The sequence below is a fragment of the Mercurialis annua genome, linkage group LG6 (genome assembly GCF_937616625.2).
Source record: "Mercurialis annua linkage group LG6, ddMerAnnu1.2, whole genome shotgun sequence".
Lineage (NCBI taxonomy): Eukaryota > Viridiplantae > Streptophyta > Magnoliopsida > Malpighiales > Euphorbiaceae > Mercurialis > Mercurialis annua.
Genome location: NC_065575.1, coordinates 310,682 through 326,640, shown reverse-complemented (window position 1 = coordinate 326,640; position 15,959 = coordinate 310,682). Strand labels below are relative to the sequence as shown.

The window sequence follows — 15,959 nt, the reverse complement described above, 5'->3', positions numbered from 1 at the left end:
ATGAGGAAGTTTAGTGAGTATTTCTAAACATTAGGAGTTTAGTGATTACAGGCCCAATAGTGTGGGGTCATGGGTAATTATGAACCAAAGCTGCCCTAAACTCCTATCACGTTTTTATACAAAAATCAATTGGAAGAGAAAGAGAAGGGAAAGAAAATGAATCCGTTAACGCTGGTGAAGAGAATACAGAGCATCAACTCAAAAGAAGCAGAATTAGGGATCTCAGAGGAGGCTTCTTGGCACGCCAAGTACAAAGATTCCGCTTACGTTTTCGTCGGCGGTATTCCTTTCGACCTCACCGAAGGCGATCTCCTCGCCGTCTTTGCGCAGTTTGTATTTTCTTTCTCACTTTTTCTTCTTCTTCTTCTTCTTCTTAAGCTATCAGTTCAGTGGATATAATTGTCTTTTTCTTTTCAGATGCGGAGAAATTGTGGATGTGAATCTTGTTAGAGACAAAGGCACTGGTAAATCCAAAGGTTTTGCTTTTGTTGCCTATGATGATCAAAGAAGTACTATTCTTGCTGTAGGTCAGTTCCTTCTTTTTCTTTTCTTATTTGCTTCACTCATGAATTCTTCATAACTCTTACACTTGCCAATTTTTACTTATCCTAGATAATTTGAACGGCGCGGAGGTTGCTGGCCGAACTATACGGGTGGATCATGTTAGTAAATACAAAAAGAAAGAGGAAGAGGACGAAGAAACCCAACGTCAAAAGAGAGAAGCTCGAGGTGTATGCCGCTCTTTTCAAAGGGGTGAATGTACCCGTGGTGCTAGCTGCAAATTTTCTCATGATGAGCAAGTAAGACCACTTTTTAATGCTCTTCTGTTCATTACTTCTTTCTATCGGTTTCCTTATAACTATGCTCATGCTCAAGTCTTTGATCTTGGAATGAATGTTCAGAATGAAAAGAATATGCGATGGATATCAGATACTAGGATATTAACTTGCACATCATACTTTAAATTTATGAAGTTGTTCATCATGGGCTACATTTTTTGCTTGTTTTGAATTAATTGGTAAAAGCAAGGTGATGGGACTGGTTTTCATTGCCCATCAGTCTAGTTTGGTGTGAGAAAGAAAACATTGTTGGCTTGGTCTAGCAGGTCCTCCAATTTGAGCACCATGTATCATATATGTATCTCTACATGCAACTACCTGTATCATTCTCGGTTTTGACTTATCTCTCTGTTGCTAAGAGTGTTGGCTCTTTCAACCTTTTGTTCTTCTTCCTTGGCACAATGCTGCAAATTATGATATTTTATTCATTTGATATCTTCATCTCTAGTTTTTTTGGGTAGTGGATTACGGGTTGTTGGAGGAATATCAGGGATCTGCTCTCTCATGCATAATGTAGATAGTATGGCTTGAGAGGACTGCTTCAGTATTTTATGAGCACACATTGGTGTTTCATAGGCATAAGCTTTTTTATTCAGATAATTATGTGACTGGCCTATCTTTTAAGGTTTTATATACGTATTAGTTCTTTTTTTCTCCTATCATGTCCTTAAACCTCCTCCACCCAACCAAAAAACAATAACTTTTGGCTTGTTAATCATTGACTTGGAAAGCATTACCAGTCAGTTTTTTCTAACTGTAGGAGTGGTAATTATATAATTTGATGCCAGAAATATGGCTCATGTTTTGGAACTGGTCATTTGGATAAATTTATTTGTTGCTCAAGTCTTGAGGATCCAGATACTGATTCTGGTAGGGTTGTAATTGACCATGATGGTTGTTTGAGATAATTTTTTTATTTGATCTGGAAATTATCTTTCTCAAGTAGTTTTGGATAAATTTCTAATTTTCTATATGAATATTCTTATTTGTTTCCTGGTGTATTATTCCATTCTTTCTTACATCTTGTATTGTTAAAGTTGGGGAATTGAATTTGCTTATGCTGAGGTATACTGCTCCCAATTCTAATCAATGAGCGTTGAGGTATTAATTTTATACTTTGCTTTCTTTCTCCTTACAGAGAGCTGCAAACACTGGGTGGGGTGCTCAAGACAATGGTCCTAGATGGGGACATGACAACTTTGAGGGCTCAAAAAAGAGTGAGAAAAGGTTTGTCAAAGATGGCATCTCAGAGAGCCACCTTAAACAGAGTGATAAGGGCGAAGATAGGAGATTCAAACGGCATGATGCTAATGAAATTGAAAAGTCAAGAGAAGATTATCATATAAGAGATGAGAAGAGATTGAGACGACAGGAAGATGATGAGTTTCAACCAAAGTCGAGAGGAGATAATCATAGGGGAGATGAAAAGAGACCGAGAAGGCACGCAGATGATGAGTTGGAGGCTAACTTAAGAGAAGATTATCATAGGCGTGACGTAAAGAGATTGAGCAGGGATAAAGATTATAATTTTGAGCCAAAGTCAAGGGAAGATGATTATACAGGAGATGAAAGGATAATGAGAAGGCGTGATACTGATGGTTTAGAGGCAAGGTCAAACTCAAAAGACAATGATCATAGGAGAGAAGAACAGAGATTAAAAAGACACGAATCGGGATCCTATCTTAGAGAAGATGATAAAAGAGCACGAGAAAAGGGCTCATCCTATGGTAGGGAGTATACCACCAGTCGCCATAGAGAAAGAGATGAGAGGTGTAGACCAGAGAGATGAGAATTCCTGAATTGGACCATGTTCAGGTGACCAAGTATCGAAAAAGTCATCGTAAGAACTGTGCGCAATTTATATGGCTGTAAAGGGTTTACCTGTACTTCACTTAGAATATAATTATAAACTCTTAACAGGAAGCAGCTACTGTTGCGACATGATAGAAGAGGATGTTTGATGCGGTGTTGCTAATTTTAAATAGACAATTTTGGAGCAGTGGTAATTCATGTGGCTGTAATGGAAGTGTAAAACATTAATGCATTGTGACACTGTTTTTGAGATTAGGTGCTCTTTGTCATTTCACATCTCGAGTTTTTTCTTTATAGATGTTTAATGTGGAGTTTGAGAAATGATGACTGATTATATTTGTCATTTCCTTTTAGTTTGTGTTTCCAATTCATAAATATTTAGCTATGTTGATGCGTGAATACTAATATGGCAGGCAATTAGGCGTTTGGTTCACTTGTTTCTCATCTGGTCTGATTCTTTCTTTTCTGGGCTGGTGCTTCATGCTGCTCACTTTTCAGGACAAGAACTGAATTTTAGATTCATCTACCATCTTGTCCTCATTATATGAATAGGTAAGAGTTCAGTAGAACCTTTAAATTATAAGTATTCGAGCTTGATTTTATATGTTTGTTTTTATATAAAAATGTATTTTTATCAGAAATCTACATTTCTACACTCTTGAAGCACAGCAGTGATCCAACGGTACAATGTAGCAGTTTACAGCTAAAGCCTAAAGAGCATAGTAGATACAGGTATATATAAGTATAACACATTGCATGCTACAGATTCAAAGCTATGTCAAACATGCAGGAAACATAAAAACACCAAACAAGATCCATATTTATACATTTCATGCTAAAACATTGCATCTGAAACAGGGTGCATGGATCTTACTAAAAAACAGAAAAAGAAAAAAGACAAATGACATTCTGCTTATTTCAGGCTCTTCTATCGCATATGTGGTGCATCAGCAACTCCAAACAGGTGAGTCAGCAATGGTGGATCCGAGTTCGTCTGCTAGTAATGGTGCAGTACCAGGTACAAGCACATTCCCTTCTCCATTATTGCCGGTTAATGTTCCTGAGTTATTTTCCTTTGGTGGCCCCTCTTTTAAGAACTCAGCATCAACACTTAATTTTTCTTCTGGATAGGCAACATTACCTGAAAAAGTTATATCATTGTTTATATTTGGCAATAGTTCTCCACTTTGATTAATAACATATCCCTCAACCGTGTTTATCAAATCTGGATTCACCAACTCGTAAACTCGCTCTTCCATGATTTTTTGAGCTTCAGGATTTTTCCAATCTTCTGATACAATTATACTTGTTCCGCTCTCCCAACTCTTGAAAATTCTGTCAGGTCCAGGTTGCCAAATCATTTCTCCTGTACGTTGTTTGAGTATAAACTTGAACTGAATTGTCGAGTCCATTGGAATATCCTACAAGACACAAAACACCCATCTCAAATTTCACTTCAAATATTTATAGATGATGACACAAATTTTGTTCTAACATGTTCTTTCTTACTAGCTTGACATTCCAAATGTGCCCATCTGACCAGTTCATGGGAATAGCATTTGCAGGATTCCAGAAACCAAGCACCTGATCATCACCCACCAACATAAACTGCTCTCCGAACATGCACTTCTTTTGCAGTTGGAATTTCACATGCATGGTTTTTGATGACTCTGAAGAGTAAATAAGGCACCAGTTAATGGGAAGTAACTCCAACCATACTTGATGTCAAGAATAATACAGAGGATGAAGATATCTTACTTATGTTTGGAAAGCCAGCGATTGCATTTTCCATGCTCATTAAAACCTATTATACACATTGAAATCAGGATGAAAAAGAGAAAGCATGAAACCAATTGCCATTCTAAATTGGAAATGAGAAAGCTCGAGAGTAAAAGGTACCTCTGCAGCATCATGGGCCACATGAGATTTAGCGATTGTTCCACCGGAGTTATGGAAATCTAGTCCCCTGAAAGTTGGAGACCTTGAAAAGCCAAAATCAGATCGTCCGAGCAGAGTAATCATTGAGGAAGGTGACACAGTTTTGTTAATGTTTCTTGTTAGGATGTTGGTAGACAAGCTGCTTGTTAGAGCTTCCATTTTCCACCAATTGGAGATGGAGACTGGTGAGGCTCTCCTTGTTGGACTGAATTGCGGGAAATGCAATGCAAGAATCTGTAAGAGTGAAGTAGTTGGTGGCTTGTGTTGTTATGTAAGTATTTATATACTTGGGAAAACCAATTGGGTTATTGCCACGTGGAAAACCAGGTTCTCTTTGATAGTTTTATTCCAATCTCAACCAACTGAGAGAGTTTTAAGGATCTTTTACTAAGTTTATTTTTTTCTTGATTTTAAGCCTTGCTTGTTTGGTGCTTGGTCAAGACAGGAACCATCTTCGGGAAATATTCTCTCCATGCATCAATCTAGCTCATGTCTAAAATAGACTAGAGCTGTAATTGGACGGTATTTCAGGTCGGAAACCAAAAAAAGAAAAAAACTTCTTCTGAAACATATATTTAAAATCCTAACTTATAACAAAGTAGATGGCATGTGATATTGCAAACGAGGAAAGGAGAAATATGCATTTGTAGATCCCGTGGATAGGTTCCTAGTTTCTAATCCAGTGTGTTCTCTTGCATTCAAAATCTTCGAGCTGCCTTCTGCCACATCTTTGAAAGTAAGAACCATACCCTTCTGAAATGCCTCGAGTAGGGATCAAAAGATAAATGGATCATCACTCCACATCAGCAATCCTCATTCACCAATTCAGCGCTGTGCAACTTCAATAGCTTTTATAAGATCTCCATCTCTCTTTAGCTAAAATAGGAATTGTCTAAGAAGCGTCATTTTGCGTGAAGCAAGTGAAATAGAGATTTGGCTGGGAACTCCCTCAAATACCTTGCAAGCCTAGTTGAGGCTCGAGATAGATGAGAGCTGAGAAGAGTTTGCTGGCATTGTAGGGTCGAGTAAGAGAACAGACCGCAGCATTTGAAGCATGGTGCATTGGTCGATGAGATAGAGAATACCATATAATTAGTTTATTTATAATGAAGCATACAGTTTGGTTAGAGCCAATACACAACTCGTCTAGTGTAACTACTAGTGTCAAATTAGTTTACCATAGCTATCTCATCCTTTCATTAGCATATACGATATCAGACACAATGATACAAACAAATCACTTCCCCTGCCATTATTCTAATATCAAAGCACAAAACTAATAGTGTTTATTTCATATGCTGAATATCTATAACAGAGAAACAAATAAATCCTAATTTAAATCTTGGATGAAGTGCAGGATTGAATTGAATGAAGAAGCACCTTCTAGTCCAGCCTTCCTTGCGATGCCTGCCATGTCTTTCACCTTCTTTCTCACCTCACTTTCACCTTCCATTAAACATTTCACAGCTCTCTCAACCTCATCTGCTGTTGCAACATCACTACTTGGCCTATATTCCATTTTCAGATCGACGGCCAGTCCCAATTCCTTCACCATTATAAATGCATTAAGCTGCTGCTCTGCATATATCGGCAAGGTTGCAATAGGCACCCCATACCACAAGCTCTCCAAGATCGAGTTCCATCCGCAATGAGATACGAATCCTCCGATAGCCTTGTGCGCAAGAACCTCCACTTGCGGTGCCCACCCGCACACTATTCCCCTCTCCTGTACCCTTTCCAAGAATCCCTCCGGCAACATCTCCTCCGGTTTTTTGAACATTCCAGTGCTTTCGTCTTGCAACGGAGGAACTCTCAGTGACCACAGGAATCTATGCCCGCTTTGCTCCAGCCCAATTGCTATTTCTTTCACTTGACAAACATTCAGAGCGCCCACACTTCCGAAGCATAAGAACACAACGGATGATTCAGGCTGCTCGGCAAGCCATTCCATGATCTTATCCCATTGGGCATGCTCCATTTCTGGATGTGGCTGGCCCTTCAGGCTCAGCAGCGGCCCGACTGTATATACCTTAGGATTGTGGCTCTTGTTGAGATACTCAAGTGTATAAGGCTCTAGCTCACTAAATGTATTAATGAGTATACCTTTTGCATCTTTGAACCTTTCAGCCACCTTGATATAAGCCTCATAACCTCCATCAGTGTTAAACACAGCTTCCGGCAGATATTTGACGGGAATTGGATTGCCAAAGCCTGGAATGAACACATCAGGATCAGACAAGTCAAAGTGGGTGCTAACTCGTTCATGGCGAGAGGGTAGATAAAGCATGAGACTTAAGAATCCGGATCCTGACGTCAAGTAAATGAAAGAAGGAATGCCCAATTCATTTCCAACATCAATCATGGAACTGCAAAAGAAATCAAGAACGATCCCAACAATTGGAACAGATTGGGAGGCAGTCCTGGATGAAACAATATCAATGACAATGTTTCTGACATGGGGTTTATGTCTCTCGATCAAGTCAACCACATAACTCTCAACAGATTTCTTGAAAAGCTGCAACGGAGGAAGGTCCAGCTGAGGGAGATCGATGAGGGTGATGTTTGGCTGGGAAGCAGTGAGTGATCGGACGTACGCATCGACGAAAGAAGCAATGGGCAGCTTCATTACTAAAATGGTGACCAACAGCTGATCATCTTGTTCGATCAAACTTTTTGCAAACTGGATAGTGGATACTATGTGACCAATCCCAGGAGCAGGAACGAACATTAGCTCTGCTTTCTTCATTGCTTAAGTTTTGAGTTTTCCAGTAAACATAAACACTCTTATATTATATTATTACTCCACCAAAGCAAATTAACAAATGAAAGCGACCCTGACATTTAAAAAGGACACATCATATAATCGTAATGGTGAGCTAATGACATTTAAGTTACCCAACCCAAGAATATACAACTTTAACGTTTTTATGTAGTAAGGTTAAATTTCAAAAACATTCATTTATTACTTAAACATAAATACCAAAAGCATAAACTGTGTATTTAAGAGTATTTTATTTAATATGTATTTACATTAAATTTCAAAAATATACAAATCATAAAACGGTTGAAATGGGTTGGCTTAAGAAAAACGATTAACATTTCATGTTAAATTTCAAAATAACGGTTTAAAACTTTATACTTTAATGCATGTATAAATAACATTAATCTTTAAATAAAGGTTATCCAAGAATAAAGATAAATAAATGTTAATATTTTACAGTGGCTCGACACAAACAACATGCTTACTAATACTAGATAATGGTGTGCCATATATATTTACAACAAGTCAATAAACATTTGCGATAAGAATTTTTTTAATTATTATTTATTCTTTTAATTATTAAAATTTTCAGATGACTAATGCATAATTAATTTGTTACACGAATGACATGACACAACGGTTGTATTGAATAATTTTCTTAAATTTATATCCACAATTCAATCAATGATTGGGATATTTTAATCTACTAACTAAACTAGTTACAAAGAGTATTATTTTTCTCGACGATCGTTGTTCTGATAGTTTACTTGATCGTTGATTTTTCTAGCTCAAGCAATTTCTTGTTTAAGGAGGACATACGATCATTTGCATAGGAGATAGGATTGTATTGGTCCATACGAACAGGAGTACACTCGTTTGAAGAAAGGGCTGGCATTGAGTAGACAATATCGTATGATAAGGGGTACGATCATATGGTACCTAAAATAGACGCAAATTGAACATTTTTTACACAAAATACTTTCAAACGTTAACTGAAATAATTACCCAATATATTTATATATTTTAAAATAAAGATGCTAAAAAATTAAACACGATCAACATTCTTTTATTTTTAGGATAATGTCATAAAAATTCACCAACTTTACACATGTTTTCTCAATTTAATCACGTTCTTTAAAACTTCTCATAAACATATACCAACTTTCATTTTTTTCAAATTCATACATGATGCTGATGTTGCACTCATTCATTGGTGCAATTTGCTGAGGTGTAAGTCATTTTTAACCAATGAATGAATGACACGTCAGCACCGTATTTGAATTTGGAAAAAAATGAAAGTTGGTGTATGTTTATGAGAAGATTTAAAGAACGTGATTAAGTTGATAAAACGTGTAAACTTGGTAAATTTTTATAACTTTAACCCTTCATTTTTTATGTAGACAAATAGTTGGTCTAAAATAAATTTAAAGTTAAAACTGAGAGTTTAACCTTTCCCTCAATATAACAACAACTTAAAAATGTCTCTAAGTTAGTTTTAATTCACTCTAAACATTTAACATGTAAGTATTAAAGTTCTCTTCTTTTTGACTACCAAAAAGAATTGGCAATAATTACTTAAAGTTAATAAACATTCAAAAAAATCGAGTTGCGAGAAAAAAATGGTAATTAGATTGGCTAATTATTTTAGAAAATATTTACCACTTTTTACACCGGCTTTCGATAATTTTCCACTCTACACCAATAATAAATATATTTATAAAAGTACCCTACTATATATAATTTTTTTTTATCTCACTTTAAGTTAAAAATTTATATAGCCACTTTTCTTTCTTCTCTCTCTACATCTTTTCATCTCAAAGTTCTCTCTTTATTTATTCTTCTTTTCCGTTCGTCTCTTCCGGTCGTTTTTTCGTTCGTCTGTTACGTTCGCGCTTTCGTATTTCTGGTGAATTTCTCATCTCTTCCAATCGCTTTTTCGTTCGTCTCTCTCATACTCTTCCACTCGAGCTTTTCCGTTCGTCTCTTCTGTTCTCTTCCACTCGTGCTTTTCCGTTCGTCTATTCCGTTTGTGCTATAAATTCCTCGACATCATTTTTAGATTTGTTTATAATTTTGTAGGTTTTTTGTGATAATTTAAATGTCTTGTAAGTAGATTATTGTAGATCTATTATTTTTTTATTTATAAAATTCTTATATTAATCATATAATTATTTCGTCTTTTTCTTGTTCATAGGTTTGTTCTTTTATTTTGATGATACTGATTTTGTAAAAATGAATTGATTTATGATGTATTTGTGGTGTTTTTATGGTGTATTTACGTTATAGTGCATTTCTAGTGTACTTTTAGTGTATCTATATTTTTTTGGTGTATTTGCAGTGTTTATGATGTATTTGCAGCGTTTTTGTGGTACACTATAAAAACACTATAGTTACAATATATATATATATATATATATATATATATATATATATATATATATATCTCATAGTTGCACTATAAAAATACTATAATTACATTAAAAAACACCAGATACATTATAAAAATATCATAATTATACTAAAAAATACGATAAAAGGAATATCAGAAAACAATTCCAGAAAAAAAATCAGAAAAAAAAGCATAAATCAAAGGGATATTCTAAAAATAAAGGTATTTTTGATAAAAAAAAATACGACCTGTAAATATATTTGAAAATAATATAAAAATAAAAATAAAATACAAAAGATGTACTATAAAAAAATTCCTCATCTAATAACTAATTTTGGTGGAATAAGTATATTATTCTAGAAAAAGTCAAGTACGTATATGTGGAGTTATTTTAATTTTTTAAGTGTAAGGACGTAATTTTCTGTATATTAAAAGTAGGAGTAGCAGAAATTAATGGCCTTTGTACAATCTTGTCAGTATGGCAGATGAGTGGACGTCTTATTCAAACTTGAGAGTGGTCAATATAGACGGTTTGACCCAGATTAAGAAGCAGCCACCTCAAGTGACCACCTTTTTTTATAATCTAGTACTATTTCATATGTACAAACCGAGATTAAATTTAATTACATTCCAATTTTAATTAATACCAATTTCGCCATCATTAGCCTTATTAAGAGAACTGCAGACATACCAGGGGAAGCAAGTTTTTTGGGTTAATTTTAAACTTTAGATTTTGAACGAAAACAATGAGCAGATGATGCAAACATTTGTAGAAACAAAGAGATGATATGATGTTGAACCTTATCCATTCCAAGTCAACAAGGAGGCAATTCATTCAAAGAGAGTAGAAGCATTATTATATCAAATGACATACCATTCCATTTACATACAACAGTGTAGATTGCTATAAAAACAGCCCTGTCTTTGTTCAAAATTTATTACACAAAACACAATGCCTTCTTTTTCTATCACACACTCATTGCTCTCTCTTTGCTTCATCTTCTCCTCCATTGCTCATGCTTCTCTTCCTCCCTCTGCAACTTTCAAGTACGTCAATGAAGGGGAATTTGGTGAATATATTGTAGAGTATGATGCAAATTACCGTATCCTGACACCCTTTGCTCAGCCTTTCCAACTCGCCTTCTACAACACCACCCCTAATGCCTACACCCTTGCACTGCGTATGGGCACTGTTAGATCTGAATCACTGATGCGTTGGGTCTGGGAAGCCAACCGCGGCAACCCCGTCCGTGAAAATGCCACCCTCACCTTCGGAACTAATGGGAACCTCGTCTTGGCTGACGCGGATGGCCGCATTGCATGGCAAACCAACACTGCTAATAAAGGTGTCGTGGGGTTCAAGTTACTGTCAAATGGTAACATGGTTCTTCATGACGCAAAGGGTAAGTTCATTTGGCAAAGCTTTGATCATCCAACTGATACCCTTTTAGTAGGTCAGTCTCTTAAGCTTGGGGGAGCGACAAAGCTCGTGAGTCGGGTGAGTCAGAATAAAAATGCAAACGGCGGTTATAGTTTGGTGATGGAAGACAAGACTCTTGCTATGTATTATCAGAGTCCGAATTCTCCAAAACCATTGCTTTATTTTTCATTTTCTGATCTGTTTTCCGTAACGAATGGTGGCTTGGACCATGTAACGTTCGAGTCAGGCTTAACATTATCATTTGGAGGCGGCGGCGGTCTTACTTTAAGACGGCCAAAGTACAACACTACGCTATCTTATCTTCGGTTGGAAATAGACGGGAACTTGAGATTCCACACTTACGAAGACAATGCAGATTACAGTGCTTGGCAAGTGACTTACACTCTTTTTTCGAGGGATTCATGGGAAACCGAATGCCAGTTACCCCAAAAGTGTGGAAGCTTTGGTCTGTGCGAGAGTGACCAATGTGTAGCCTGTCCGTCGCCGAAAGGGCTGTTGGGTTGGAGTAAGAATTGCCAGGCAACAAAGATATCTTCGTGCGGAGTGAATAATTTCCGTTACTATAAACTTGAAGGTGTTGATCATTTCAGCTCCAAGTACAGTGTTGGAGAAGGAGTGATGAAGCAAGATAGTTGTAGCAACAAATGTACAAAAGATTGCAAGTGTTTGGGGTATTTCTACAACACTCAGTCATCCAGGTGTTGGATTGCTTATGATCTCAACACTTTGACAAAAGTTGCCAATTCTACTCATTTGGCTTACATCAAGGCACCAAAATGAGTAGATGATCATTATATTTGGGTGTTTTTGTTTGGCTTTTCATTGTATTTTCTTCTTCTTTTAGCCTTCACCAGGTTATGTTTTGTTTTTCAATTAATCAATAATAAATTTACTTTTCCAAATGGAGCTATACTATTATTTTAGGAAATTTTTTTATATATATAATTGGCAATTATAGCTTTATCTTTTATATAAATATAATTGCCAATTATAGCTTATCCTTTGTGTTACATACCACTGGATTTTTGAATGGAGCCAGCAAATGGCATGTGCCCTTGTGCAGGATACAGAAAACGACCCTCTTTTTTACGTTTAAAAATGGCTACTTGGGACATCTTTACACCTGTTTTTGGTTGCTTATACATAATAGAGAGGCATTTTGGTACATTCAGATATGCTATAAAAGAAAACTTGTCTGCACCTGCACTAGTTTTTCACTTATGCAGCTCAACCCATAGTTTAATGAACCAAACCTGACCAGCTGATTCAACCAGTTCTATTACAAACTGGAATTCAATTCAGTTCGATTCATCCTTAAAAATTGAATTTCTAATTCAAGCTCTTTGAGTTAGAAAACCCGCCAAAACAGGAAAATTAATGGTTAATTAGTTTGTAAAGTAAACTTCTGGGGAGTTTTAGAAAATCACAGGTTGGTGGAGAGAAATACAACACAGCCCGGCCAGGTGGGGTCAGATTGGTGGGTTTTCTAATTGGATGTTAATATTTGGCCTATAGGACAAGTGGCTGAAAAACAATGTTGCTCCTACTAATTTATCATCAGAAGGGAGCCAGGGAACGTAGAAATGGCAACGTGGAAACCAATTTCACCGCACCGGCTGCAACAGTAGCAGTAGCAGCACCAGCTAGGGTGGAAAGAGAACCAGTGAAAGAAGAAGAATAAGTGATGGAAAACGAATACTAATCAATCTAAGCTATAGGGGCAATACTAATAACAATACATACAAAATTAATAGCTGCCCAACTCTAACCACTAACCAGCATAGCTCAACCTATATTGCCTATGATCTCAAGACCTTAGTGAAGGCACCCAACAAGTGAACCTAAATAGCTTTTTTACACCAATAAAATTACTAAAGAAAGCACTCAATATAAGTGCTTTACACAAAACGTGCTCCTTCAATACCTTCCCAAAGTGTGTTTGAGGATTTCTAATTACGGGGTAATTCTAGTTTAACTAGTCCGAAGATTGTTCAGTCAAAGCGGTTTGGCGCTTCACTGCGTGGAAAATCTATAACGCAGGCTAAGCAAGTCTAATGAATAACCTTCACCACATCACTTTATGATAGATAATTCTTTCTTCATTCATTATGATAGCTAATTTCTGGCACTAACCAACAGAACTAAAAAAGTATTTGCCGGAAAAAAGGAAAAACATAAATTTAATCAGTTACATTAAAAAAACAAGAGCAAAAGGAGCCAATTACAGCGGGAGTTCGCCACTGTCTGCAATCACAACCTTGCTCTTAGGGGTGCCACTCTGCTTTCCTTCAGCTTCCATCTTGTAAACTACATCCATCCCAGAAAGAACCTTTCCAAATACAACATGTCTGCCATCCAACCTGTGCAATTTCAGAAATTCAGTTAGGTAACAACTCTGAAACTCATAGGAGGCTTTATATGAGCACCATTGGACATCAAATCTTAATAACATGAACTTGCAAATACCAGCTAGTTGTCACAGTTGTGATGAAAAATTGTGAACCATTTGTGTCAGAACCAGCATTTGCCATCGATAAAAAACCTGTCAAGAAACAATTTTCAGTTTATTACATACCCTATCTCGATAGTTATGTTTATTGTTTCCAGAAAGTCGGCTATCTAAGTCACTTAAATAAGAAAATGTCAATTCTACCTGGTCCAGTATGCTTGAGCTTAAAATTCTCATCAGCAAACTTCTCTCCATAAATTGATTCACCACCTCTTCCATCACCAAGTGTAAAATCACCTCCTTGGATCATAAAACTGGGAATAATTCTGTGGAATGTGCTCCCCTTGTAATGAAGTGGTTTCCCACTCTTACCAACACCCTTTTCGCCTGAAGTAGAAATTAATGATGTGACTCAATAAATGTTTTTACAAAGTTATAAACTCTCAAAACTAGAGACTAGATCACATTCAAGATGTCATTAAATGAAGAATTAACATTACTCCAATATTATCTTTGAACTCTTCAAATGTAAAGCCCATGTAAAGTTCACTTCAGATATTCTCTCAATCTCTTTCTTAGAAGATTGAAACTTCTAAATGCAATTACTTGAAGCACAAAGAAAACCTAATATAAAGTACGGTGGGAACACGAGATTCATGTCAAATCACAAGTAAAGAAGGAACTGCTTACCAGTACAGAGTGCACGGAAGTTTTCTGCGAAACGGAACATAACACTCATTAAAAACACTGTTGAATCAAGCATAAAAGGAAGCAACATTTGGAATTCAGTGTGCGCATTATTATCATACCTGCTGTTTTAGGAACAGCCTTCCCAAAGAGACCCATGACAATGCGACCTGAAGATAGGTTTAGTTGCAACATTTTAGGACAAAGAGAGAAAAGAAAGTAAGACAGCATTGCTTGCTTCCACAATTTTTGTTTAGCTAGATGATAGAGATGAAATGATAGAATCGAAAGAGCTAATATTGAAATCTGAAGTGCACAGAGCAAATTATATGAATGTAAAATATATAAATGGCTTGGGATTGGTAAAGCCATGAGGGATAACTCGTAATGCTATATATATAGAAGCAAAATGAATGGAAGAAGAAAAGCAATGATAAAAGGGAGTAAAACGTACCGGCAGGTTTTCCGGCAATATCAACATCGAAATACACCTTATGGGTTATCTCTTTCAAATCTTCCTTCGAACTCTTCGCCTATAAAATAAGAGATTGAATATTTCATAAATTGATCCAAAGACAGCTTAGATCTATAAAAAGAAAAGGCAAGATATATGAAAATGGAAGGTACCTGGATAAGAGTTATGGATCCACAGATGAACAGAAAAAGCACAGATAGAGTAATCGACCTCCCACGATCCATCTTCTTTTTCCTACTGATCACTTCACTTTACCTATTGCTTATTTCACTCTCAGGCTGACTGATAAATTTATATTAAGCATTATGCATCCAATCAGATTCACCCGCGTGGCTTCTGTGATACTTTAGTTCAACCTCATTGGTCCGGTGAACGTGGAGATGCTTGGCTGAAACTACAAGTGCGAAAGTAGATGGGCCTGATTTTCACTAGGACCAAGACCAACCAAATCAGGCCCAACGGAATCCATTTTCGATGCCTCAATACTCATAGAATGACGTGATTAAATAAGAAATACTCCATTAATAGTCTTTAATTTTATACTCATAAAAACTTATGATCTATAATATTTTAAAAACATTGATAGCAAGAAAATTTTAAAAATTAATTTAATATATCTGGGTTAATTTAATAATTCATAGATAAATAATAAACACTCTCCCCGTTCCATAAAAATAGGCAACAATTAAAAAATAAAAGTTAGAGTGGTTATTTTCTATTAACTTCTAATAATATTTTTAATGTAAATATAATTAATTCATATTATGGATAAATTAATTATTGTTTTGAAATTGTAATTAATTTTTTTAAAAAAATTGTTATCAATTTTTATATTGGATAAAGTGAAAGTGATGTCAAAAACCATTAAAAATAATAAATTAAAATATTTGACTTAAAGACACTGTTTGCTTTAAGAATTTAAAATTCATGAAATTTAAATCTATAAATATAAAATAATAGATTTATAGATTTCATGGTTTTGATTGAATATAAAATCCCTAGAATTGTAGAGATATATTTGATATATTTAAACTACAACATAATCCCTTTTATTATTAAAAATTATAATTTTCAACTTGTCCGTTTAAGAGATGGAAAATTAAATGTAAATTCTGAAGAATGGAGAATTATTATAATTTATAGATTTCTATGACATCTAAACGATTAA

At 35.7% G+C, this 15,959-nt stretch overlaps 5 protein-coding genes across 7 annotated transcripts; 2 read left to right on the top strand and 3 right to left on the bottom strand.

The window, feature by feature from the left end:
- The first annotated feature begins 46 nt into the window (after positions 1–46).
- Positions 47–4,997, top strand: LOC126686407 (zinc finger CCCH domain-containing protein 25). Of its 3 annotated transcripts, XR_007643955.1 has the most exons (8): positions 47–329; positions 418–527; positions 613–800; positions 1,978–2,679; positions 3,065–3,203; positions 3,290–3,383; positions 3,574–3,669; positions 4,208–4,997. XR_007643955.1 is itself a non-coding variant. In XM_050380447.1 (4 exons), the coding sequence occupies exons 1-4, from the start codon at positions 157–159 to the stop codon at positions 2,626–2,628; spliced, it is 1,122 nt and encodes a 373-aa protein (XP_050236404.1). In that variant the 5' UTR covers positions 47–156; the 3' UTR covers positions 2,629–2,906. The 3 variants fall into 3 exon arrangements, 1 of the variants encoding a protein (XP_050236404.1); XR_007643954.1 differs by lacking the exons at positions 3,065–3,203; positions 3,290–3,383; positions 3,574–3,669; positions 4,208–4,997 and adding an exon at positions 2,760–2,906; XM_050380447.1 differs by lacking the exons at positions 3,065–3,203; positions 3,290–3,383; positions 3,574–3,669; positions 4,208–4,997 and having other exon boundaries at positions 1,978–2,906.
- Positions 3,450–4,748, bottom strand: LOC126686408 (uncharacterized). The gene is made up of 4 exons (XM_050380448.2): positions 4,551–4,748; positions 4,410–4,455; positions 4,161–4,321; positions 3,450–4,072 (listed from the first exon to the last, which is right to left on the bottom strand). The coding sequence occupies exons 1-4, from the start codon at positions 4,746–4,748 to the stop codon at positions 3,599–3,601; spliced, it is 879 nt and encodes a 292-aa protein (XP_050236405.1). The 3' UTR covers positions 3,450–3,598.
- Positions 4,998–5,736: 739 nt separating the features above from the next.
- LOC126686406 (flavonol 3-O-glucosyltransferase UGT71C4-like) lies at positions 5,737–7,369 on the bottom strand. Its single transcript, XM_056106448.1, has one exon. It carries the CDS (start codon positions 7,333–7,335, stop codon positions 5,920–5,922), a length of 1,416 nt encoding a protein of 471 aa, XP_055962423.1. The 5' UTR covers positions 7,336–7,369; the 3' UTR covers positions 5,737–5,919.
- A 3,093-nt stretch (positions 7,370–10,462) lies between these two features.
- On the top strand, positions 10,463–12,082 carry LOC126687001 (epidermis-specific secreted glycoprotein EP1-like). Its single transcript, XM_050381345.2, has one exon. It carries the CDS (start codon positions 10,692–10,694, stop codon positions 11,958–11,960), a length of 1,269 nt encoding a protein of 422 aa, XP_050237302.1. The 5' UTR covers positions 10,463–10,691; the 3' UTR covers positions 11,961–12,082.
- Positions 12,083–13,257: 1,175 nt separating this feature from the next.
- LOC126687002 (peptidyl-prolyl cis-trans isomerase CYP19-4-like) lies at positions 13,258–15,106 on the bottom strand. The gene is made up of 7 exons (XM_050381346.2): positions 14,944–15,106; positions 14,771–14,849; positions 14,439–14,486; positions 14,320–14,343; positions 13,834–14,016; positions 13,647–13,722; positions 13,258–13,540 (listed from the first exon to the last, which is right to left on the bottom strand). Exons 1-7 carry the CDS (start codon positions 15,013–15,015, stop codon positions 13,402–13,404), a joined length of 621 nt encoding a protein of 206 aa, XP_050237303.1. The 5' UTR covers positions 15,016–15,106; the 3' UTR covers positions 13,258–13,401.
- Positions 15,107–15,959: the final 853 nt, after the last annotated feature.

Excerpts from the sequence above, each read along its gene's own strand:
- LOC126686407 (XM_050380447.1), top strand. The coding sequence starts at position 157 with ATGAATCCGTTAACGCTGGTGAAGAGAATACAGAGCATCAACTCAAAA. Across the intron at positions 330-417 it reads CTCCTCGCCGTCTTTGCGCA|ATGCGGAGAAATTGTGGATG; the intron begins GTTTGTATTTTC and ends TTTTCTTTTCAG. Across the intron at positions 528-612 it reads AAGTACTATTCTTGCTGTAG|ATAATTTGAACGGCGCGGAG; the intron begins GTCAGTTCCTTC and ends TACTTATCCTAG.
- LOC126686408 (XM_050380448.2), bottom strand. The coding sequence starts at position 4,748 with ATGGAAGCTCTAACAAGCAGCTTGTCTACCAACATCCTAACAAGAAAC. Across the intron at positions 4,322-4,409 it reads CGCTGGCTTTCCAAACATAA|AGTCATCAAAAACCATGCAT; the intron begins GTAAGATATCTT and ends TTTACTCTTCAG. Across the intron at positions 4,073-4,160 it reads ACATTTGGAATGTCAAGCTA|GATATTCCAATGGACTCGAC; the intron begins GTAAGAAAGAAC and ends TGTGTCTTGTAG.
- LOC126686406 (XM_056106448.1), bottom strand. The coding sequence starts at position 7,335 with ATGAAGAAAGCAGAGCTAATGTTCGTTCCTGCTCCTGGGATTGGTCAC.
- LOC126687001 (XM_050381345.2), top strand. The coding sequence starts at position 10,692 with ATGCCTTCTTTTTCTATCACACACTCATTGCTCTCTCTTTGCTTCATC.
- LOC126687002 (XM_050381346.2), bottom strand. The coding sequence starts at position 15,015 with ATGGATCGTGGGAGGTCGATTACTCTATCTGTGCTTTTTCTGTTCATC. Across the intron at positions 14,850-14,943 it reads GATCCATAACTCTTATCCAG|GCGAAGAGTTCGAAGGAAGA; the intron begins GTACCTTCCATT and ends CTTATTTTATAG. Across the intron at positions 14,344-14,438 it reads GGCTGTTCCTAAAACAGCAG|AAAACTTCCGTGCACTCTGT; the intron begins GTATGATAATAA and ends TCCGTTTCGCAG.